The sequence below is a fragment of the Dama dama genome, chromosome 5 (assembly GCF_033118175.1).
Source record: "Dama dama isolate Ldn47 chromosome 5, ASM3311817v1, whole genome shotgun sequence".
Classification (NCBI taxonomy): domain Eukaryota; kingdom Metazoa; phylum Chordata; class Mammalia; order Artiodactyla; family Cervidae; genus Dama; species Dama dama.
In genome coordinates, this window is record NC_083685.1 from 30305906 (window position 1) to 30332212 (window position 26307).

Below are 26307 nucleotides of genomic sequence, written 5' to 3' on the forward strand. Positions count from 1 at the left end.
AGCATCTATCTCCGCTGCAGTGGCAGCGGAGGCGCAAGGGTAGCGCGGAAGGGAGTGGGGCGCTGTCCGCGGTGCTGAAAGGCAGATCACTGGTGGGCGCGACAGCTCGCGAGACCGGAGGTCTCTCCCGGGGGGCAGCGGCGGCCGGGCTCCAAGCCTCGCTCCCAGCCCTGCGCGCGCGAGACTCCGGGGCGCGCGGGGTGGGCGGGGGAGGGGCGCGCCAGCCGCCCCCCGCGCCTCGCGCACGCGCGCCGGGCCCGCCTGCCGGTCTGTGACTCGCGTGTGTCCGTGTGTGTGTATGTGTGTGTGCGCGCGCGCGCGTGTGAGAGAGGGGAGAGGGAGAAGCGCGCGAGGGTGAGTGTGTGAGCGCATGGGAGGGTGCTGAGTGTTCCGAGGCGCTGGGACCACAGCGGCAGCCTGCTGGAAACCATCTAGCCGGTCCTCCGGACTTCGGAGCAGGCGCGGGGCGCAGGGCGGCAGCCACCCGCAGGACCTGGAAATAGGGATTCTTCTGCCTCCACTTCTGGTTTTTAGCAGCTTGGTGCTAAATTGCTGTCTCAAAATGCAGAGGATCTAATTTGCCCAGGAAAACGGCCAAAGAAGGAAGAGGAGGAAAAGGAAAAATAAAAAAGAAAGGGTATTTTGTGGATGCTCTACTTTTCTTGGAAATGCAAAAGATTATGCATATATCTGTCCTCCTTTCTCCTGTTTTGTGGGGACTGATTTTTGGTGTCTCTTCTAACAGCATACAGATAGGTAGGTACCCTTTGTGCTCTGCTTTTGAATTGTGCATAATTTGGTGGTAATCTTTGTTCACGGTGGACAAATTAATTCATGTCATGTAGACTTATGTCATACCTTGACTGCATTCCAGATTTAAATTGCCTAGAATATACATGTTTTTCTTAGGATGAAGCAAAGGCAAAAGATTGTGTCTCTGATACAACAGAGGGAAAGGTCTTCTCTTTTCGAACCCCCAAATTTTATTCATTTCGCCTTAACAACATTTTCCCGTTTGTTCAGAGTCTCTTGGGGTCTGAATGCACAGCTTGTGATCACTAGGGAGGGAGAACGTTTTGGCCACCCCCCTGGCCCCCGAGCTCCTTCGCATCTTGACCCCTTCCGTGTCTGGTCTATACCCTTTGAATATCCACCCCCGCTCTCCTGTTGCCCAGGTCCAGGGATGTGTTTATTCGTCCTATTAACGTGAACTAGGGACTCCTGGGCAGTCCCCCGCTAGCGGGCTCCTCTCCTCCCCTCGGCCACTGACACTGTCCTCCTTGCTTGGTGTTTGTTTCTTGCAGGGGGGCTGTTTCCCAGGGGCGCCGATCAGGAATACAGTGCATTTCGTGTAGGGATGGTTCAGTTTTCCACTTCGGAGTTCAGACTGACACCCCACATCGACAATTTGGAGGTAGCCAACAGCTTCGCAGTCACCAACGCTTGTGAGTAATGAATATTCATGCCCTTTTGGGGGCCGCACGCGGAAAGCGGGCTGGTGTGTGTGTGTGTGTGTGTGTTTCTGCGTGTCAGTGTGTGGGTGTAGTGACTGCACACGCGCGTGCGTGTGACGGCGTCGGGAGAAAGTGGCTGCGTTCTCGGGGACCCCGCTGGCTGAGAGTCGGGGGCTGAAGAGGAAGCGAGAGCCGGGGGAGACTGTGCGCACCACGGAGGGGGGTGGGTGTTGGACATCGAAGCGGCTTCCTTAGGTTCGGGGGGTCTTGGCTTGGCTGGAGTCTTCAAAAGAAGCCCCCCTCCCCTGCTGGCCTGGTGGCACCCGGCGCGCGGGGAACACGCGGTGCCCCAGGGCGCGCCGTCGGGCTGCTCGGTAGATCCCCCGGCCCCGGGGTGAAATCGGCAGGCCTCGCTCCGGGTCACTGTGTGAACCCCGCGAGCCTGTATTCTGCCCCGAGACGGGACAGGTTGTCACACTGGTCCCACAGCTGGTTTGGGGTCGTTACATAAGGCCCGCCGAGGGGTGCAGCGAGGCTGACGCAGGCCGGGGAACCCGTGCAGTCCTTCCTAGCTGCCCCGGGAGCCGCAACCTGAGTCCGGGGGCGATCGTGCGCCGGGCACCATGGGCTCTCGCGGGCCGGGGGCTTTGTTCTCAAGTCGCGGGGCTCCCACAGAGGATGCGGGAGGAAAAGGAACTGAAAGAGGTGGCATGCGCCGAGTTTGGAATCTGGAGAAGTAGCCAGCCGATCAGCCATTTTAGTATTTGCAGCCATCCTTTTAGTCCCAGCGCGGCGTGCAGCACTTGGGGACCCGCCGTGAAGCTACATCCAGGCTTCAAAGTAATAGGATTCAAGCAATTAAGTCTCCGCACGGTTCAGTGGAAAGACCGGCTGGCCCCGGTCCAGGCGCGGCCACCCCCGCGCGGACGTGGGCGGTGCGGCTACCGCCGGACCCCCTGCCCTCTGCCGGCAGCTGCTATCCTGCCCTGCCGACTAGGTTGGGGCGACTCCTTTCTGACTTGATGCTCTTGGTGTTTATTTCAGAGTTGACAGTTTCGCGGGGGGATTTGCAGATGCCTCACCTCCCACTCTGGCTTCCCTGTAAAGGACGGAGCGGAAAATTACCACCGAAAAATCCCAACTGCAGTGTCCCCACGTTAGACAAACAACTGGTTATCATCCCACGTCCCCATGTTGAGCTTTAATCGTATATTCCGTGGTTAGTTTGATTGTAGTATCAGAAACATCCTCGGCCCATTTTGAAACTGCCATCAACCCAATGAATGAAGGAATGAAACAACTGTCTTTGATAGAACAGGGGTCATTATTATGGAGCTGTTAGATGCTTAGAATTGAACTGTTTATGAAAGCAGATTTAAGAAGATTTCAGTGCTGTATATATATATTTTTTCACATGTTGATTCCAAGAGAGAAAAGAAACTGGGCATGATGGGAAGGAGGTGGGAGGAAGAGAGACTGAGAAGTGAATTTTCAGTTTTAAAAAAATCTTCCTAAAAGAATGTAAGAATATCTTGAAAAATTTTCGCAAGTAGATACACAAAGAAACCGGCTGTAGTTTAATTTTTGAAGGCGTTTGTAATTTGACCTATTTATCTACCAGAATTAGATCAGATTATTCATTTCAATTGATAACCAGGTCTCCAGTTGTTGTTGTTGTTGTTTTTCCCCGTCTGAATTGTGAGTTTGACACACAATTGGTCTAAATATCCAACTGTTTGTAATTGTATACTAGTGTGAAAATGCTGCGGAAAGCAATGAACCTAAGGCAAGACTAGGATTATTGGGAGGATTTAGGTTTTAAAAACTAGGTGAAAAGAATCGATATCTCTGCGTTTTGAAAATGGTCAATGATGTAGAAGTTCATTCATTGGTGAGAATTATGCCAGGGCCTGGCTGAGAGCAGGGGAGTTAGGTCCCCTGAAGGAAACGAGTATTTCCTCATTCCAAAGACTCTGTTGGGGCTTGTAAAGACTAAAGATTATGGTTAGTTAAGGTTAAGTGACTAGTTTAGGTCCTCAGTCTCAATATTTTTGAATAATTTATTTAATGTAAATTTTACTGAAATAAGATATGCAGACAGAAAATACACACATATTAAACACAGATATAAATACATAAAGTTCCACAGAATGGATACATCCATGTAATAAGAGATGGATTTCATTAGAAAAACAGAAACACAATTTAATTTGCTTGACAATTCTAAACCATCCAAGTGAGTGGAGTGAAAGTCACTCAGTTGTGTCAGGCTCTTTGTGAACCCATGGGACTGTACAGTCCATGGAATTCTACAGGCCAGAGTACTGGAGTGGGTAGCCTTTCCCTTCTCCAAGGGATCTTCCCAACCCAGGGATCGAACCAAGGTCTCCTGCATTGCAGGTGGATTCTTTACCAGCTGAGCCACAAGGGAAGCCCAATTCTAAGAAAATGGGAAAATCAAATCTTCACTGTGCATCGATATTTTGTTTTTCTCAGAAAATGAAGCTGAAATAAAAGGTTGCATGTCTCCATGTCCCAAAGTTGCTCCTGCATGGGTTATTCGATGACACTAAAATAAATGACAGTGAGGATCTGAATGTATTTTCAAGTTTCTGGCATGGGAATTCAGAACCATGGCCTCTGCAACTCCTGTGCTATGAGTAATCTTACAGATTGCTGAATAGAACTAGTTACAGAAGAAAAAATTCTATTCTATCACTCATTGAATAGAATTTTCTGGAGTTGACATTAACTCATCTATTCGGCACTTAAAATTTTTGTGGCTCAATTTCTTCATTCCTTTAGGAATTTTACAATACAGAGTTTGCAAAATGAAATGGAGTGTTTGTGTCCTTTTTTTTTTTTTTTTCTTTTTTAAACCAAGAGTAATAGAGAATGTAAAATTATTTTTTTTCAGAGGGAGAGATGCTTACATATAAACTGCATTCACAAAGTGAGCAGTTCAGAAATGAGTGGAAATCTCTGATACCAAATTTATTAAAGATGAGTCTTGATCACTTAAATCCTGCTCAAGGCTTTTTCTCCAATGCTTAGCCTTTGTTTCCTTGGCTCCTCAGTCAGGGGAATCCTTGATTCTTTCCTTTATGAAGTGGAAGCAGCAGTGTCAAACATGTAGGTAGCGGAAGTCAACCTGACTTTCTCCCATTTCCGACAGAAATTTAAGGAATTCTACTTCATAATTCTACCACTAAAATATGTATCGTCAGTCAGAGTTCATAAAATAGCTTGCCCTTCCCTTGAGTTAAAACATAAAAATCCCATAGGGTAAATTTAACCCTGTGTAATATATAAATTTAATGTATTAAGAAAGTAAAATTGTGAATCTTAATAATATAATTGCAAAATAGCAAAGACTTTAGTTTGCTAATTTGATTGTATCCCTGAGATGGAGGGGCTGCTTTGGGGATGCTGAGACTGACATGGCAGGACCCACTGAATGGGTTAAAGTTTTGCAAACGAAATGAAGTCATTACATTCTGAACCCAGTAAATGCTGTGCTGGCTCTGAACTCCCTCCCACGCCCTCTTTCACAGTCACAGTGGGATAATTCAAGGACCTACTTGTTCCCATTTGTTTCCATGGTACCTGAGGAAATAAAGACAGATTTTCAGTTTTTTGCCTTCTCCTCTTTCTGCCTCCCTCCCCATTTCCTTTTTCCCTTCTTTCTTCTTAGCTAGAGAGCCTACTAAGGTTTTATTTTTCTTCCCCCTCAAGCCTGCTCCAACTTAAGACTTCAACATGAGAAAGTCCATGAAACCAGAAAAATAAATAACTTAGCATCCGATGTTCAACAGTTAAATCAGTGATGGGCCTCAAGAATTCCTTCCTCCCTCACTCCTTTCCTTCTTCTCACCTCCCGCTTCAGCGTCAGTGTTTTTTGAGTACCGTCTAGTCATCAGAGAATAAATGAATGCTATTCCTATAGTAATTCATTTTTCCCTAACCTTTCCCCTTAATTCTCTTTCCAATAGTTTTCAAATCCTTATGGGCCTGGAGGCCTTTCCTGTACATTGCCACTGGGTCTTGTCTAAGCAGTTTGGTCTGAGGATGTGATGATATTCTAATCGTTTTTCTACAAAAACAATTTATTACAGTAACAACATTTTTATGAAAATAATAAATGTGATATTGACATGTGTATGCACATATTGTATATAGGTTAACAAAATCAACAGGTTTTAGGAAATAATAAACATTTTTACATTCCAAAAAGTTTTGATAAACTTAATGTTGTGCTCATTATTAAAACTTGGTTAAAATAAAATTGTCTAAAAGAGCTATGAACATATTTGATCACATAGGGCTTTGGAATTAAAATGATTAAATGTCTTCTTCAAAATTGTTCCTATTTTTTTTTAATGAATGACTGACAAATAGCTATTAATCTATTTAAAAATAATTTAATATTTTGATATTTCAATTTCATAAAAAATAAATTAAAAATATTAAATTTAAAGAAATAGCAGGTAAAAATATGCTTTTTCTCTAAGCCAGTAGATGGAGATGTTGGAGAAAACATAGTTCTTTCATAAAACTGTTGCGCACACTGAATGCCCATTGAAACATTGTAAACACATTTATTTAGAGAAATTGAAAAAAATTATATAAGTGGCATCTGTTTTAGAAAAATTCATTTAAAATGAGGTATTTGAAAAGTAACTCCTAATGCCTTTTAAAAAGAGTGCCTTTGATTTTTTATTTTATTTTTAAAATAGATTATCTTATATATTTTTGTGAATTTGATTCATAAAGAAATTCAGGAATAGCATTGATTATAATACTCTTGGAAGAAAGAATTCTAAAAGTATATTTTTTGGCTTTTTAACCTTGATTCTTCAGGTGTAATCTATTTATTTTATTGAAGTATATTTATTTTATTGAAGTATAATTAATTTACAATGTTGTGTTAGTTTTATATGTGCATGCATGCATGCTAAGTCGCTTCTCTTTTGTCTGACTCCTTGCGACCCCATGGACTGTAGCCTGCCAAGCTCCTCTGTCCATGGGATTCTCCAGGTGAGAATACAGGAGTGGGGTTCCATGTCTTCCTCCAGAGTTTCATATGTACAGTAAAGTAATTCAGATAAATATATGTATGTATCCTTTTCCAGATTATTTTCCCTTATAGGTTATTATAAAATATTGGTTATAGTTCCCTGTACTATACAGTAAGTCCTTCAGGTATTATTTTGAGGAGTATTTCTTATCATTGCATTTTAGTCATGAATTATTGAGATGTGTATCTGCGTTCATTACACTGATGCTTGCTAAACCTTTGTTACACTTTGCGTGAGTTTGTCTGTATGTGTGTGTATACTTATATTATAATTATGGATTGTCAGCAGCTATAGTTTGGGTGGGCTATCATGTTCTATCATTCTGTCAAGATAATTACCAAAGCCTAGAGTTACCTGTTTTAATGTATGCAAAAATTTTCATACAACCAGAATCAACTTGGATGCTCTTAAGCAATCATAAGAATTTGTAGTGTACCAGAACACAGGACCTTATAACCTGAGGGTAAATCTTTGATTATAATCAATTGGAGGTTACAAAGAATAAAATAGCTCTTTAAATGTAAGAATAATTAATTTGTTGTTGGATTTTTTTGTAGTTAAGCTTTTATACTGCATGTATCACAAGAGAATTTTAGGAAAATCAGGCATTATACTCAACAGAAATTTAAAAAAATGGCATTGGTTGAAATACTTGGTTTAGGATATGAGAAACTGAATATTTAAATAAAAATGAGTATATGAAACTATAGGAACTTAATAGTAATCAGAATTTACTCTTATGCTATTGCTTTTTGAGGTCTTGCCCACTTCCACCTACTGATTTGAGAAGTCTGGGGCTTTTCCCTTTCATATCAAGTCTTTATAGTGAAGGGGTCGTTGCACCTTGACATTAAGACAGTAGAAGGCTGATTCATGCCAGAGCCTGTATCTTCTTGGAATATCTTCCCAAAACCACCTTTCAAACTTCCTGGAGCCCTGACCATTTTAGGGAAGGCAGTAGAACACCAGTTGTTTCCTGGTTATTCTATCAGGTGTTGCTGTATGGTTGATTTTTTCAGAGTGTGTGTGTCTTTTGTTCCCTTTCTTCTTCCTCTGTTCTTTTCCTTTTTAAAAAGTCAGCGAAAGTGCTTAATCTGCAGAGCAAGTGCTACTACAAGAAGTAAACTTAAATTGAAATGTTTTTTTTATTTTTTTAGGTAAGCAGAGGATATATTACATAGAGCTAAAATCTTGTATTAATAGTAGATTTAAACATTTTATTGGGATGCTAGTGGCCAGCAGGTAAATGTATTTCCTTTCTTCTTTAATTGATTTCTACTGAAGATTCCCCAGACAAAATTGAAATACCAGATTTTTTTTATTATAGCAATTTATATTCAGAATTTCTGAGATTTTCTCTAACGATCTGAATAACTCATTGCCAAATGCCTTAAATGACTATGCCTCTTCCATAGGATAGGAAAAATCATTGTTGAATTAAAATCTACCCACAATTTCTTTCTCAAATCTCAAAATCACCCATAATTTAAAATTTTTCTAGCAATAAAATATTTTTCAAAAAAGATTTCACTAATTTTGGAGAAAAATGAATCTGCTTCTTACAGTGGTATTTGTTAGTAGTCTAAAACCTATTCTTTTGGGTTACTATTCAAAGTATTTTGTCATTTTTGATTATATAATTTATAGAAACATTTAAAATTAACATGGAGAATGAAAACATGCCTTTCTTAAAGTCAGGGTCATGCCACTGTCGGCTTTGTGTGCGTCATGATTTTTAATCTATTAAACAGACTTCATATAGCAGAATTTCTTGGTATAGAATTCTATTTATTAAATTCAGAATATTGCTATTACTCTACATTTGGATTTTATAAGAAACAATTTCTTTGCTATCTGCCTCAAGTCTTATTCAGATAGAGGTGTGATGCATTTTCATTTTCATCTACAAGTTGGATATGTTCAAAGTTATTATCTTTTTCCCTACAACTACATTGCTTTGTGTTAAAATGCTTTGCTGGAATAAATATTGGGATGATGCAGAAGCCGTGTTGAAGTGGTTTGCCTACAGGACTCTGTTCTCAGTATTCTGAGGGCTGTGGGAGTGTCGGTCATCCATTTTTGTTTGAATTTTTCGCAGAACATGACTGTACACATTCCTTGAATAGCCACAAAATTATCTTAGTCTCCCCCTACCCCCCGCCCCCAGGATATTATATGCCATGATTTTCTGTTAATTCTTTCATTTTTAATTAAAAAATTAAAGCTTCAATATTTAATTTTAAATTAATTTTATTGGAGTATATTTGATTTACAATGTTGTGTTAGTTTCAGGTGTGTATGCAGAGTGATTCAGTGTATATCTATTCTTTTTCAGATTCTTTACCCATATAGGTCATTACACAGTATTGAGTATAGTTCCCTGTGCTATTCAATAGGTTGTTATTCACTTTAGATTTTATATATGGTAGTATTTATATGTCAGTCTCAATCTTCCGATTTAGCCTTTCCCACCCCTTTCTCTTTGGTAACCATAGTAAAATTTTTACAAAGCACAAAATTGCAAAAATATTTTTTCTTTTAGAGATATTAGACAACGACACATTTATAGACACAGTTTTTTAATGAACCAATTGCTCTAATATTTCCGCTATTGGGTGTGATTCTTTTATATGTATGCCTTTTTTTTTTTTTCCATTTCTGTATGGGCAGTTTATCATTACCACTTGTTTTCCAGTAATTTAGCTTTGTCCTATTTTTTAGTCTATTGATAATTTGCTTCAGCAAAAATGAAACCCAATTTGTAATTGTAGTTTTCTTCTTTATGTATTAACACAATATTTCAAAAATTATCCAAAATGCTTACTACTAATCTGTGGCTTAAAGGTTAAAGACAGTTTTGAAATGTAGAGTCTCGAGAGTTATAAGAATCTTCAACCGAATAGAATAAATAGGTGTGGGAGTCGGGGGTTCGTTATAGGAAGGGGATCTATGAGGACAGAGTTGCTTAGAGTGTTTTAGTTTTCATCTCAACATTTCTCAAAAAATGACACATACCTGTTAGTTTTACTGTTTATTTAGATTGTCATACAGAATTCTACTTTAGAGTTTTAAGTATGTTAACACCTACATTTTTTTCCTGATTCTTATTCTAATATTTATAATATGAGCACATACTGAACTGAATTGAGAAATGCCTGCATTCTAGTGTGTCTATAACACCTTGAATAGGGCATCATATTTCTACTGAGCTATTTACCCTTTGTGTAATATTAATTTCAAACTATAAACACTGTGGTATTCACTTACTTTATGCTACTGTAATTCTTACACTCTGAATTTCAGTGAACCTCAGAATGTGCATTCAATGCAAATATTTTTAGTCTAATCTTTATAAATACCGGTGATACTGATGGAAACGATAGAAATATATCTATATAATCTGAGTATATCTATGCTTATTATGAAAACAGAATAAATATTACCTAATTCTTCATCCCTGTAGTAGAATATGGCCTTAATCAATCATGTCTAACTTCAGCATAAAATTGACTGAAACTCATGTTACATAATTTAAGAAAAGGTTTTCTCAGCCCTTAAAACTTTTGCAGCTGATACTAAGGTTTTGCATTAAAATACTATTCTCTTTCAGGATTAGTATTCATTTTACAATTTCCCTTGCATTAGTATTTGGTCCACTGCAGTAAGACTATGTCAGCCATGTGATTATATATTTTTTATTACTTATGCAAGAATAAAAAGATAGGTTGAGCATTTTGAAATAATTGTTTTTTTCCAAAGGGGCAAAAAATATTTTTCTTCATTGTAGATTGAAATTGCAAGATTTCTTTAAGTGCGGTGATGGTGCCATGGACAAACAGGGAAATCTCTGAGAGGCAGAGTAACTTGGTGTAGTAGGCAAAGGAGTAGGAATTTGGAACTGGAAATTTTTTTCTTTTCATTCTCTCTTTGTTTAAGCTTCCTCTTTACCTGGTGTCTGCTTAGTTTGCATGTCTGCAGTCAGGCTTCTACACTACCACTGAGCTATTATAAAACAATGAATTCTCATCATAATAGTACTTCTGATGGACACAATTGGCTAGGTACTGTTAACTACTTCCAGAGGGAGACAAGAAAGAAAAGAAGCATTCTGGATCTTTTATAGGCAAAAACACCACTTTCAGGCACTTTATTGTTCAGGGCTGATAAAAAAGGAAAAGGTCGTTCTTGTTAATCGTGAGGTAAACCAAAACACTGTAGCTGAAAATATGTAATATGGAAGGAATATACTACTGGAGTTTGAATTTATGAGACTTATAATAAACTTTATCTCCTACATGGGATTCTTGAGACATTGTAGGAACACATCAACTAATAGGATTTATTTGCAGAACACAGAAAAATTTGTCTTTTTGTTTGTATTCTGGTGGTGACTTATTGTCCTTCTTTAACATCTAGATAGTAGTTTTAACAATCCTAGGTATACATTAAAATGTGTTATCATGTCTTACAAGAATATTTAACAAAATTAATGATACTTCTCGAGCAGTATATAAGTTTTGTCATTAAAGTTAATTATGCAAAAAATCATTAAAGCACAGTTTGGGACTGAAATGCAGTACATAATGAGCAATTTCAATTTGAAGGATAAGGATGATCAGGAAAGGGGAATCAGTTTAATCAACATACTGGGAAATATTGTCATCTACATTTTAGTGGTACTCGTTTGGACTATTTTAAAGATACTCTTTAAAGGCTTCATGTAAGTTATTTGTTGGGAATTGCAGATTTTAAGGGATTGTCTGTTTTCAATAATCCAGCTACCACAGCAGTTGCTCCTACAATTCTCAAGTGGGAGAGGGACTTCTCTTTAAAATAAAAAAGTCTCTCTTCCTCACAAGAATTTAGCAAAGAAAGTTCTGGAAGTGCCGATCTCCTGGGGTGACAGGAAGTGTGTGTTTGCTAGTTTTTCTTGAAAGACACAGTTCAATTTAGGATATGAGTTTTCAATTTATTTATGTCTTATCCTGTGTTTGGGAGGGACTGAAAAATTTCAATCTTGTGTTTAGTTTCTGTATGAAATGGAGATATTGAACTTTATGATTCCCAAGCACTTTACTATTTATAGCTTTATTTGTTTTATCAGTTTTTTCTTTTCTTTTTTTTCTTTTGTAGTTTTTACTAGTCTGCAATGTTATTACTAATTTTCACATGGAGAGGAAATTTTAGGAACAGAGGCAAGAATTCAGAGGAAGTATCAAGGTGTTACAGAGTTTCAGTTTTTTCCTTTGTCTCTCAGAACACAGGCAAGTCAAAATAATCATCTTAATGATAAATGTGCAAGTGTTTTGTGTACAAAATAAAAGACATTGATTCTTTGTAGTTTGCAGCCATGGTATCATAAGACACAAAGTAGCATTAGTCGAATCTGAACTTGGAATGAAATTCTGATCTTACTGTTAGATGTGTGACACCGGACAAGTTTAACGTGGTCTAAGTCTCTGTTTCCGCCTTTGTAAAAAGGAGTCATATGTTATAGGACTATTTTGAAAATAGAGAATAGGCATAAAAGACTGTGTTTGGTGCATCTAAGTGCATTGTAATTAGCGGACTTTATCACTTTCTGTATTGGGGTCTTTGGATGGCTTTGATAAACACTTGTTGAGGACAGAGAAAAATGCATTTCAAGTTTCTTGCTGGAATCTTCTGTTTCTTGTACACCTGGGCAAGACACCTGGTGACAAAGGAGAAACCAACGAAGCAAACCACATAAGTCACTTAAGGATATGTTTAATGTGTTGAAAGAGGAGAATGGTTTTCAAAAGCCGAGATGCTGAAACTCGAGCAGTATCACATCTTTTCTTTTGTCACATGCCACTTCCATGAAGATGTTCAATAATTTGGAGCTCTTTCATCCCCAGTGAATCTTGCAGCACATAATTAGGATACGTCCACACATTGTCTAACTGCACATTTTAGATTTCTCATGGTTTATTTCACCTAATTAATCAAATTGTATCTATTTAAATGAAAAGCAGACAAGAGAATACAAGCTTTAGAACCAGGGTTTGAATCTGATTCTCAGCTTTGTGACACAAAACATGTTTTATTTTCTGTTTGTGGAATAAGGCTGTTTCCTCATCATGTAGGTGTCATTATTGGGGGTTTAAATGAGGAAATAAATGCTTTGATTAGTTTGTCATAAGTGATCCCAATATATCCTTCTTTCCTGTATCTCAGCCTTTTACAGTGAATGGAAGAGTGTGCTCAGATTAGTGGAGGAGAATAACATGGATATCATTGCCTTCAGAGAGCTTATATATTTGGTAACTTTACATTTAGGTATAACTTTTATCTTTTCAAAACACTTTCATAGCTGTTTGGTCTTCACTGTAGCTCTCTGCAATTTATAGGATAAATGGAATTATTATTATATTCATTTCCAGATGAGAAAGCAAATTTAGGTGAGTTCTTCTAAGCTGCTCTAAATTTGTGGAGGAACTTCTTTTACTTTATTTATTTTTTTTTGCATATGTGCCTATTTGATTTTAACTTACTATTTTCACTTTTAATGATAGAAAAACATAAAAGCACACACCACCACATTTTAAAAAATAGTTGCTTAGTATTCTCTTTCTTAAGTTTCCTTGTTTGGGTCATTTCGATTTTTTCCCATTTTTTTTTTCATCCCTACGAATATTGCTCCGGTGAGCATTCTTATGCCTTTACCTCTGTTTGTGCATATGTATCTATGGAAAAATTCCTGGAAATATAAGTGCTGGGTACATTTGAAGTTTTGCTGGGCATTGCTCACCAGGAAAGGTTGTGCTCATTCAAGAGAGTTGAGCTGAGCTTCCGTGAACCTCCCACTTGAGGAGGACAGGTTTCCGATGCCCCATCACTGTGCTGCTCCTGTCTGTTGCGTCCACTCTAGTGATGGAACCCTCTTGCTAAGCTGCTGAACTGGAATTAATCAGAGGTAAGATCTTGGCCAAGTTTTAGAAATTCAGCTGCTGGCATCAAACAGAAGGACTCAAGACTCTGCCTGGAATGCGCTCCCTCTGTCCTCCTTAGACCAACTAGTTGGATGACTACTTTGGCCCAGCTCTGGGGAAACTTCTCTTAGAAAAAAAAAGTTGTAGTTTAACATCTACTATGTGGCTGTCTCTTGGGTATTGAGAATATAAAGAAGATTAAGTTGTAATCCATGTCCTTGAAAAATTTATACTGTAATTGCTGGAAAAAAAAGTTTAAAAATTCACTGGGCATTGCTATGCAAAACAGGTGTGCACACTGTTTTACTGAAACAGAGAAATCCAGTTCTGAAAAGAAAGAAAATTGGTAAACGTGGTAATGCACTGCTGAAAATCTTGGCCTTCTTCAGGAAAGAAGTAGAATGGAATTGGTAAGAGCATGGTTTCTGAAATCGAAAGACAGAATTCAAGTCTAACTTCTAACTCTCATCTTGTAAGGTAAAGCAATGATAACCATATTACTTAGCATGTATAAAATTTTCTATCCTTTCTGACAACTTTGAAATAATAATAGTATCTACAAAATAAAGTTTGATAATGAAAATTACACATAGGCATCTGATTTTATAGTTTAAATATGTGTACTCACTAAATCATAGCCTTAAAATGTATTTTGAAGAAAACCAAATTCAATGACAAAATAATTGGAAGAATGGAGACCTGCTTCCTTTCTTCTTTTCTTTCTTCCTTTCTTCCCTCTTTCTTTCTTGCAGGTTTTAGAATATTAATATTTTTTTTCAAAAATCAATAAACAATCAATGCTGCTGCTGCTGCTGCTAAGTCGCGTCAGTCGTATCCGACTCTGTGCGACCCCGTAGACGGCAGCCCACCAGGCTCCCCCGTCCCTGGGATTCTCCAGGCAAAAACACTGGAGTGAGAAAGAGTAAATACATCTGCTGCAGCCTGAGTCAGAGTTTTTCCCAATGTCGGATGGCAGTGTAGCCAGTATATTAAAATAAGCAGATTGGGTGTGATATGATGGCTGCAAAATTTACCAGTTGTGTGACTGTGTATGTGTCAGTTTAACTTTCTAATCCTCTTTCTTCCTCTGTAAAATGGAGATTATTATAATACCTGCCTCATAATGAAATTGTCAGATTCAGATGGTAATCACTGCCCTATAGAACACAGAGATTGATGCTGCTAATTTCACTGATTTCCAGTCCCCTGAGTGCATATTAATTATATACACTTAGCTCCATGCTTGTAGACTCATGGAAAGGAAGTAGCTAAGGAGATCTAATAGAGCTCGCTATGTAATTTTCAAATTAATAAGCTTCTTTAATATAACCATTTGAGCTAAGAGTGGAGACTAGAGCTTTATTGTTCTCATTTTTAGAATACTAATAAATATGCACAAGAAAGAATGACGGTGTTGGTTCCCCATGATGAGTGTGGTATCAGACCCGCGACTGGCTCTTCCTGTTGTGGCCTCTTCCCTGTGGTTCAGTCCTCTGCCTCTTCATGCTGCTCAAGAGGCCCTTGGTCACGTTCCCGGGAAGTTCCTGCCTCAGTCTGAATAAGGGAGGCTACTTGCCTGTTCCCTGTCTGTCAGAAAGGTCTTGAAATTGAAAATTTTTCAAATAGTTACCTGTCCAGAGGTTACTTTCTTTGGAGAATGGAAAAACAGTTTTCGGGCAGATGTAATCTCTGAAAATGAGTAGAAGTAAGGAAGTCCCATGAGTGAGTTAAATATTTTCCTGGTTTATAAACCACTCGCTCCCTCACTCTGTGTTGTCTTCCCTTACTCTGAGCCTTCCTTGTGTTGCAGAAAACAGTAGCGTGGAGACTCTTTCATGTAGGACGGTAAGAAGGTGGGTCAGAATTACTCTTTTAAAGCAAAGACATGTGCTTATAAGATATGTTGCATTGGTGACTGGATTTGGGCCTGAAGTAGGAAACATTGGGAAAAAAAGTCAAATGCTTGTCTTCAGGATGCTTCCATCCCCATTGCTTGTGTGCATCAAAATCCATTGCAGGATTCTCATCTTTCTTTACCGTTTCTCAAACTTTAGTAGGAAAGGAAAAGGTAAGTGAAGTCGCTCAGTCATGTCCGACTCTTTGCGACGCCGTGGACTGTAGCCCACCAGGCTCCTCCGTCCATGGGACTCTCCAGACAAGAATACTGGAGTGGGTTCCCATTTCCTTAGAACAGGATAAGTTTCCATTTTGGAAATTATTCATGGGTGCAGAATTATTTTTATGGCAAAAGTAGAAGTAATTAATCCAGTAGAAAATCCACATGATTTTCTTATTATTTTAGAATGTGAAGAATAGTCATTGTTTCCAGGTCATTTGTAAATATTGTCCTATAACTTGGAACTATATTTGAATCAAAGTGTCATAAAGAGCAGAAATGGTAATTCTAACAGTTATGAAGAAAACATAAAAGAGATGGAAGCTAAAAAGCCATTGTCTTGCACACTGACTTAGAATATGTTATTGAAAATGGGGTGATTAAATGAGAAATTGGTGATACTAATGGTGGTGTGCATTTCAGATCTTTTAAAAGCAATTTTAATTTTTGAATCATGTTTGGAGATGATAATATACATTTTATTTTGCAAGTTTTTCTTTTTTTGCCTTCTCTGCCACACGTTCTTCAATTTAGTTTGAAATATCATGGAGACACTTACACCTTGCTAGTTCTTTTGTAACTATACACATAACTATTAAGAGTTTGAAAATTTCAAGTGACAAAATCTTGAATATCTGAAAAAAAAGATTCGAGTTTAACATAGAGAAAAAAGTATATAAAAGGATTGAAATATTTGTTAGCAATAGCTTTTAGGTATCATGGGTGATTTCAACCTTATAACCTGCAAAAATGAGAATTTAGATTTTAAAGGTTTATGTTTTGAGATTTAAACCTTATGAAATAAGTAACTCATAGTAATCTTTAAACTTTACAAAAGGGGTATAATAATTACTGTTGATGTCTCTTCTCCCCTAATTCCACTTCTCTCCTAATTCCACTTCTCTCAGATAATGATCATCAGTGGTTTACAGAAATACTAGTATCATAAACACACTGTTCTTGCTGTATCTTGGTAATTTCCTACGTTAACATAAATTGGAGACCTCTTTTATCTGCACAGTTTCCTCCTTTAGGGTTCCCACATGGTATTCATTCTGTCTTTTGTTGATAGCTTTCCAACGTTTCCTGACTGTATTAATAATGTGTGCAGATGGGTTTGCAGAATAAATTTCTATGAGTGGTATAACTCAGTCAAAGGATGCTTGCATTTAAAGTTTTGCTGGATATTCAAAAAGATACACGATGTACATTCCTACCTAAAGCTCAGGAGTGTGCCTACTCGCACCTGCTCTCAGGAGTAGTGTACAAGGTTGACCTTGTTTAGGCTTTGCTATTGCTATTCCACTGCTTAAATTTAAAATGAAAAGTTTTGACTGAAGTTAAATATTTCTCACCACGTTATTTGCCTTATATAAGTGTGTGTGTGTGCGCTTGTGCTCAAACTTTGCCCATGTTTCTCTTGGCTTGTGGCTCTGTTTATTATTTATCGATATGATAGCCATTAAAATAATATGTACTTGTCACAAATTGTCACCATCTTACCCAGTTTTTTTAATTGAAGTATAGTTGATTTACAATGTTGTGCTAATTTCCGCTATAGAGCAGAGTGACTCAGTTATATAGGCATTCTTTTTCATATTCTTTTCCATTATGGTTTATCACCGGACATTGAATATAGTTCCTTTATCCATCCTATATATAATAGCTTGCATCTGATAATCTCAAAGTCTCAACCTATTCCTCCCCCACCTCCTTCCCCCTTGACAACCACAAATCTGTCTTTATGTCATTTTTCTTTTAATCTGTTCATGATTTTTTTAAAATCATATTCCTAAATTTCTTGTAGTCAGATTTAGAGATTTTTCATTTTATTGCTTTAAGATGTTTGTGCCTTGCTCAGAAAGCTTTTTCCCATTCAAGGTGCTTTAAAAAAAAAGAACTGCTTTTTCTTTTATTTAATACCCATCCTATTTTGGTTTCAAGAGTGAAAATGAATGTTTCATCTGGATTTATTTGGTATAAATGCTAAAACAGGTATATAGTTTCTTTCATAAATTTAGCCAAATTTCACAGCCTATAAACAATCTAATTTTCTCCCTGCTTGATTTGAAATGCCACGAGAAATTCTAAATTGTTCCTCAGGAATTTAAAGACAAACAGAGAACTTATACAGAAAACAAAATAAATAAAATTAAAACTCTATTACAGGCAAAGGAATGTAAGTTTTGTGAGGTACTTGTTTCCTGAGTAATGCTGTCTCTATAAATTGTGCTTCTGTGTTGTTGTGGTCTCAGATCAACAAAAAGGATGTCAGACTCAAGGTTCACTGAGCCCAGAGGGATAAATAGAGGACTGTGTTATGCTTTTGGCTTGTGTTGCAGTACTAATATCACTTAAATGGACTGCTGGTTTGTGTATTTCTTAACCTATTTCAAGGCTTGAGTAATGGGTTATGATTATTACTTGGTTTTTGAATGTCACTTAGAAGACAACTTAGTGTAAAATTCATGTGTTCACAAATAAAATATTAAAACTAGAGACTGCAATGCAATAAAGGTAAAGGAATTCAGATGCTTATGGTTTTATTAACTAATATATAGTTGCAGCCTCAGGTTGTCTTAAAAACTAGTTATATGGTCTCTCTAAAGCCAGTATCAAGCAATTTAATTTAAGGTATAAATCTGATTTAAACTGGAATACTAGATACAATACTAAACTGTTACTTTCATCAATAAATAATTTCAGTTTGCCTTAAGGTGTATGACATGCACTGTGTATTTTTGTCCAAACATCAGGGAATTTGTATATCTTTTCATGATAACATTTTGTGGAACTCTGAACTTAATGTGGCCTTGAAGTGCCTCTCCATGATTATTAAAATGGAAAGATTCTGACTTTCAAGACAACAGTTTCATAAAATGTATTTTATAATTTCTTTAAGATTCTATTTATCTGTTTATGTTTATAATACCCTTTGTTCAATAGAAAAATGTTACCTGGGTGAAAATATATAAAAAATTTTTTGCACAGTGTTAATTTTTTATGCTAATACTTTAAACAAATTGAATATTTTGCAAAAGTTGACTTGGTGTCTGTCATCTCTTACACCATTCCTAAAGGCAGAGGAAAGTAAGAAAAAGCCATTTGATGCCAGGATACTAAAGATGCTGGTGTACCATGAAGGGTGTCCATAATGCAGTTTTAGCCTTATAGTTGAGCAGGACCAAGGTATGCTAAGCAGAAAGATTTTTCTAAAAGATTCCATGAAACATAGACCCTCTTCTTTTAAGGGATGACTTCTGCTTTTCTTGGTGTTTTTTGTTTGTTTATTTTACTTAACACTTGTGTCTAAATGGAGAATAAAATATGTCATAGTAACTTATTTGTTTTGATTTAAGAACCTCAATGTTTGATTTACTTTTCCATTTAATTTTCTTTGGTGGTGGTGGCTTAGTCACTAAGTCATGTCCAACTGTTGTGACCCCTTGGAGTATAGCTTGTCAGGCTCCTCTATCCATAGGATTTTCCAGGCAAGAATACCAGAGTAGGTAGCCATTTCCTTCTCCAGAGGATCTTCCTGACTCAGGGATCGAACCCAAGTCTCCTGCACTGCAGGCAGATTCTTTACCGACTGAGCTACCAGGGAAGCCCTTAATTTTCTTTGGCACATTCAAATGTCAAAGCACTGTGTAACCATATTTGTCTTGTTTCCATTCACTTTTATTTATGTCTAAGTTCTTCTCAAGTTGCTTGTGCATCATAATGTTTCTCAGGTGAATTTAAATCTTCCTCCAAAATTAATATAAAACTTTATGGAGTTCTGAGTAAATAGTTCTTCTAATTCTAAAAGTACTTATTAAGGTGGAAAACCTGGAAAACACAAAAGAAAAGAAAAATCAGTATTCATTTTACTCAAGGAATAACCATTCGTTAATATTTACCCGTGTTCTTTTGTACTTAATGTCATGCCCAGATCTTTTTGATGGTAGTAAAGCCATGTGTAAACTTAATTTTCATGGCTTTGTAATATTGATCTGTAGCTTAATTAGCTCCTATTTTTACAGATTTTGTTTGAATCCTTCTTTTATCCATATATTGCTGCAAATGAAAATCATCTATGTATGTATTTTTCTTCATTTCTGATGACTGAAGTATTATAACTGGATAAAAGGCCATCAAGCACTTAGTTAAGTATTTCTGATTAACACAAAGGAAATCCACACCAATTTATAAGCCTATCAACAGTCTATGAAAAGCCTAATCTCTCAGACCCTCAGCATCATTGTTATTTTTAATCATTTTTATATATTTCATCATTAAAAGATCCTTCTTGTTATATAAAACAAATTTCATATTAATTACTCATTTATGTTTCTTTTTTCACAACAATCTTATACCCAATTTTCATTGCCATCTTGGTATTCTTTCCCATTGAATGGTATGAGTTATTTATTCAAGATCAATATGGCAGGGAGGTAAGGGGTTGTTAGATAGTTGTCTAGCCAACAGTTAAATTCTCTGACTAGGACAAGGACCAGGCCACTCATCCCTTTCATTGGGTAGAGTTTTTCACATGGTATGTCCAACTCCAAGGGAGTGGACAGTACCTGCCCTTGTGTCCAGAAGAGGAGAAGATTTTTAGTGTCTCCAACAGATAAGATCTCTTTGTCAAAACCTGCTTTATTTTTGCCTTAGTTTTATTTTTCCTTTCAATTTTGTATAGGATTATTTTTAAAATGTTATTTCAAAGTGTTTTTTGTTTTGGAATTTCTTCCCCCACCGCCAGTATATCTACACGTTTATAACTTCTAATCAAATAGAAACACAGAATGGAAAACAATTTACTTTTGTGTTTCCTTACCTGCCTGTAATCTCTTCCCTAGAGATGACCAGTTTTAATCATCACTGTCATTCTTCTGGTGGTTAACTTTATATTCATAACTACTATATCATTAATTTTATATTTCTGTTTTTCATTATAGTTTGTATTAATATACTCGAAACCATATTTCTTATTTCGAGAGTTAGAGATGTTTTTTTTCAACCGCCTACCTTATGAGTCGATAACGTTGTTGAATCTAAATTAGGAATATTTACATTCTGCTCTGTGTTTAATAGGTTTTACATGCATATATTTTATATATGTTCTAAAAGCTCAAAATTAGATAAGTATTATTTATATAATGATCTATAGCTATTTGGGGCTTCCTTGGTAGCTCAGACAGTAAGGAATCTGCCTGTAATGCAAGAAACTGGTTTGATCCCTGGGTGGGGAAGATCCCCTGGAGAAGGGACTGACTACCCACTCCAGTGTTCTTGCCTAGAGTATTCCGAGGACAAAGGAGCCTGGCAGGCTATAGTCCATGGGGTGGCAAAGAGTCACACAACTGGGTGGCTAACACTTTCACTTTCATAGCTATTTGACTATTTTTTGTTGTTGAGCTTTTTTCTTTCCTGGATATTTGAAATCTCCAAATTTCCTCTTGCATAATGTATCCTTAACATATCTGTAGGCTCTTACTATTGTATATCTGGTTCTTGAAATCTAGTCTTCCAGAGACTTCCATCCTCCTTCTCATGTAGCCTGGACTGACTGCCCTGGATCCTTCTGTGCATTTGACACTTGGGATGGCCAGCCGTCTTTCTGTGGTTGACCATGTTTTTAACTCTTGGCTTATTTCTTCATAAGCTAAACCCATTTTTCTTTATCTTTTATAATAAATTTGTTACGACAACTTTCTAAAATAATGAAACTTCATAACTTCATTCTCTCTATACACACACATATATGCACAAGCACACACATGCACAAACACACGTGTGCATGCGTGCACACACACGATATAAAAACCTTGTTGGATATTGATTTCGCACATATAAATCACACCTTCTTAGAACTCAGAAGAAATTTCTACACATTTTTTATTATCATGTGTTGTTGTACCCTGGTTCTTTTGGGCATTTATTATTTCCTTTTTGAAAGCTTTATCTTTAGTCTCCTAAAAAAAATCACAGTGATGGTCCGAGATGGGTATCTATTTCCCCATCATATTCAATATTCAGTTTGAAAACAGACTCCTATTTCAGATCCAGGACATTTTTAACCAATATTATTTAGAGGATTTTCCCTCCATTTTCTTTATTATTTCTTTATAGATAGGTTTTTAGATGACTTTTCTTATCTAAGTTATTTAATGTAACATTTCAAAGGTGAATATTTGAAAGTAGGCCATCCATCAGATTTTTTTCATGAAACTATACTTTTGTTAATATAATGCTGCTAAAAGAAATTACATAGTATTTGTTTGGCTAAAGATAGCACTAGCCACTTAATGACATTGTCTTGAACAGTTATACCCAATAATACTTAACCAAACATCTGCCTTTTCCCTGCCTAGTCATTGCATGGCTATATGGAAATGTAGCTTTTGTGGACTTTTGAAAACAATAGAGAATCACTGGGCTAAGGGAAACATTTAAAAGTGATGATAAAAACAATACAAAAGCAAAGACTAAACTTTAGAATGAGGAAAGTAGATGAGCAGGTGAAGGTGAGCAATGATTTAAATAATATTAGATATTTGATTTGTATATTCCACATTACTGGCTCTTATTTTTGTCTTGTATTTAATTATAAGGCTTTTTTTTTACCCCTTCTTTGCAGCAGTTCTGTAAAATCTGTACATAATTGACCCTTTATATCTGCTGTTCCTATGTCTGCAGATTCAACCAACCAAGGATCAAAAATATTTGGAAAAAAAAAGTTAAAGTTCTCAAAAGCAAAACCTGAATTTACCTTTTATGGGCAACTACTTACATAGAATTTGCATTATAGTAAGTACTAAGAAATGATTTAAATTATATGGGTCTGTAGGTTATACACAAATACAATTAATACATATTTTATACAAGGGACTTGAGCTTCCTTAGGTTTGGGTATCCAAGGACCAGTTTCCTGTGGATTCCAAGGGACGACTATATTCACAATCTTCATCTTTGCCATCTCCTTCTTTTGGGAGAGCCTTTCTATTTTGCTAGCATAGTTGGATCTTTTATTAATGTATCTCTTTGATACTTCATCATAGGCATATGGCTTTTGAATTTTGACAGTGAAGATTACTGTCAACTTTATTTCTAAGATCTTAACTCTAAAAATGAGCCAGGTTGAGGCTTCATCTATGTTTTACCAGATACACCACTAGTGATCAAATACGCTAAAAATATTAGGTAGAAAATATACTAAGTATTTGAAGAAAGAAATTGATTGATTGATTTGAAGAAAGAAATTGAAGAAAGAGAGCCCTGGAGATTTAGGGGTTTTATTTTAATTGTTAATTTTTCCTTTTTCTTGGTGATAATGGAGATCCCTAGCTTCAGAAAATGAAAGAACAAATTTAATGACTAGGTAACTGCATGAATGATGCATTTCTGGCTGGGAGAAAATACAATTCCTGAAATATTAATAATATATTTTCTGGTAAAATTCAGGAAGGCAGATTTGAATGCTTTCTGATGATAGAAGCTCTGCTGAGATTACCAGTGGCACATAACTCTTCAGAAGAGTATAACACTCCTTTTAGAAAAGTATGGTTGATTTTTATTATTCACTGTAGTTGTTCTACAAATCACTGTGAACACTGAATTAGTGAAAACTGACTATTGCTCCTAGGATGTATAGAACCTCTGGTCACAACATTTTCATCAATTGATCAATACATGACTTTGATGTGTTTCTCTGTTTCAGATACCTTATTGAATATATATTGTTGATGCCCTAATATTGAACTTGTGGCCAGAAGCACTATAACTCACACCTGGACAAAGATGAAATAAGAGTCAGTAATGTGGAATGCATAAACCTAATACCTAATGTTATTGAAGTCATCACTCACGTTTACCTGCTCATCTGTTTTCCTTATCCTACTGTTCAGTCTTTGCTGTTTGTATTGGTTATATCATTACTTACAAATATGTTTCTCTTATCCCAGTGATTCTCTGTAGTTTTCAAAATTCCGCAAAGGCTATATTTTCATGTAGCCATGCAATGACTAGTTAGGGAATAGGCAGATGTTTGGTCAAGCATGATTAGGTATAGCTATTCAAGATAGTCTCAGAATTTGTTGCCTTTCTCTTTAGCCAAACACGTGCCCTCTTGCTCTCAGGAATGCAAGACTTCAGCACTGTGCTTGGGGCCATTTTAAACAGCACAGGCGCTCATAAAAAGTGCAAAATGCAAAAAAATCTTGGCTCTACATAAACTGGGAAAGAGACATTTGTATATATTATGAGGGCTGGAGCAAGAGGCAGTGCCATCTTATGTGACCTCAGCTGGGCAACCTGAGTATTGGGCGACCCCTCCACATACCTGTGAATCACTGCAAAAGGACTACAGGTAGTAACTGTGTGTGTGTGTGTTAGTCACATAGTTGTGTCCAACTCTTTGCGACCCCATGGACTGGAGTTGCCAGGCTCCTCTGTCCATGGAATTCTCCAGGCAAGAATACTGGAGTGGGTTGCCATTTCCTTCCCCAGGTATAGATTAAGGGTTTATAAACAGATTTGAGTGAGTAGGCAAAGTTCCACATACAAAATTTGTGAATGATGAGAACTGACTCTATTTGTTTGATTTAAACCAGTTTTGGCAAGTCAAATGGCTTTCTATGTCCTCTGGTAGTCTGCTAAGGTTTAAAACATTTCACCCAGCTTTGAAATGTTTGTAAATACCTATGCTGATAAAGCACCTCAGGTTTGAAAGGATGAGAAACCAACATTTCTTTAAACTCTGCTGAAGGAGTCAAAAGGAGAAGAAAATACTTTTTCTTACAAATTCAAGTTCATGATGGCATAGCTGAAGGACAAACGTTTTATTTTTCTTTCCTTAATAAATGTCTCCTAAATGTGAAAAGTCTAAAGCACTGAAGGGCATCAAGCTCCTTTGAAGTGTTGAGGAAGCAATTATTCTTGCGAGCTGGGTCGTCCTGGGTTATTTTCCATTTGTGTTTCACCAGGCTTCTCACCAGGAAGGTCAAAGTGCCAAAGGAGATAAAGAAAAGGTGGGAGGTGATGGTGGTTGTGTCTGCACACCATGTGCACATGATTTGGCTACATGGGGTGATGGATTCAGGCTTCACATGGGCTTTATGGAATCTGGTATGTCTCCTGTCTCTTATGAAGGATGGTTGTAAGCACAGGGGGTCGTGGTGAGGAATCCTGGGGAGGTGTGGTCCTCTGACACTGGCATCAGGGTGGGGTGAGTGATGACAAATCCGTAAGCAGAAAAGACACACTTCCAGGTTGGGATATGTGTTTGAAGGAAATCCCCACATGATGGGAGAACTGGATGGAGAAACAGACCTGACAGAGAGAGTCACCTGAGAGGTGAAGCTTTGGGGACAGAGCAGCCCTGGCAGGGAAGCGTGTTCACAGACTGGTTCCTGTGAAGGGGGAGCAGGAAGGACCAAAGAAGGAGGCAGACGCTTCAGACTGGAAGATCTGGGTTTAATAAACAAGGAACTCGACCGAGGAGATGTCATGGGCAGCCTGGAGGGAAGTGGATCTCCGCCCTGCCCAGCAGAACCTTCAAGGTTTATACAGAAGCCTTCTTGGGTTCAGTCACGTGCACCATCCAGAAGTCCTCAGCCCCACTTGACTTCTCTCGAGGCTGTGTCCTTGAAGGGCTTCTGGGCAGGAAGTGTGAGCGGGAAGTACAGTCCAAGGGTGGGGAGAAGGGAAGGGGCTGCTAATCACCCGGGTCCAGCTGGAGGCTCCACTGTGATCATGGCTTCTTGAAGATTCTCTTCAGTAAGGGGACAGGGAAAACCTACAGGAGAAAGACATGCAACCTCTCCCAGGAAGGCAGGCAGCCTGCGTGCAGCATGGTGGGCAAGCAGAGGGCCGGCCAGGGAGCTGGGATTCCACGGGAGGGAAAGCACAGGTATACTAAGCCCTGGTTTAACTTAGGCATATTCAAGATTCATAGGCACCCCAGACTGTAAGGTAAACCTGACAGCAACTCCAAGATCTTAACCCTCTAACTCCTCAGCTTCATCAGAGCAAATGACAGCAAGAATATCCACTGAGATGGAGCAGGTTCTGTTTCCATACTCACGGAACCGTTTGATGAGGACAGAAGAGCTTCATTTGAGGGCATTTGGGTTTTTCTTCTTTTTGGGGGGAATGGTCACCTGTTTATTATGAACAGAAATGCCTCAAGAAATGTCTTATGCTGGCTTCTGATGCTAATGGGTCCTTGTATTCTGTGGGTTGTGCATTGCTCTGTATATAATGAGGCAATGATGCTATCATGAAGTTATAAATCAGGACCTTCAAACTTTGTCCCTCACATGGCATAGAAACTCTTTTCTGAACACCTGTTGTCTTTGACTTGACTCTCTTCACTGTGAGACCCAGGGGATCATGGACTGCATGATCCCCTTTCCAGCTCGAAGGCTGAGACAGGGTCAGTTGGTGGCTATGAGGATGAAGATTCTCCCAGAAGCCAGGTCATTCACTGGTTGTGTGAATAGCCTCTACTCTGAAAGTAAGGTGGGGAGAAATGTGCAATTTAATTGGCCCTTCTTATCTCTTTAAAAAAAAATTAAAAGTTAGATTTGCTCATCTTTTCTCTGTCCTCTGGCTGAATGTAGTCTTTGATAGAAAAAAATCGCTGCTTAAAAACCCATAATATCAGGATTGTCAGTTTTCTAATAGTTTGTGTTATGCAGGCTCATTTCTCTCGTGGACAA

The 26307-nt window shown here is 37.8% G+C and overlaps 1 protein-coding gene across 2 annotated transcripts in view; it reads left to right on the forward strand.

The window, feature by feature from the left end:
- The first annotated feature begins 628 nt into the window (after positions 1-628).
- GRIA2 (glutamate ionotropic receptor AMPA type subunit 2) overlaps positions 629-26307 on the forward strand; it is a 178282-nt gene continuing 152603 nt past the window's right edge. For both annotated transcript variants that reach the window (XM_061140878.1, XM_061140879.1), the window contains exons 1-2: positions 629-756; positions 1305-1445. In XM_061140878.1, the coding sequence (XP_060996861.1) occupies positions 669-756; positions 1305-1445 (229 nt within the window). In that variant the 5' untranslated portion in view covers positions 629-668. The remainder of the gene's footprint in view (positions 757-1304; positions 1446-26307) is intronic.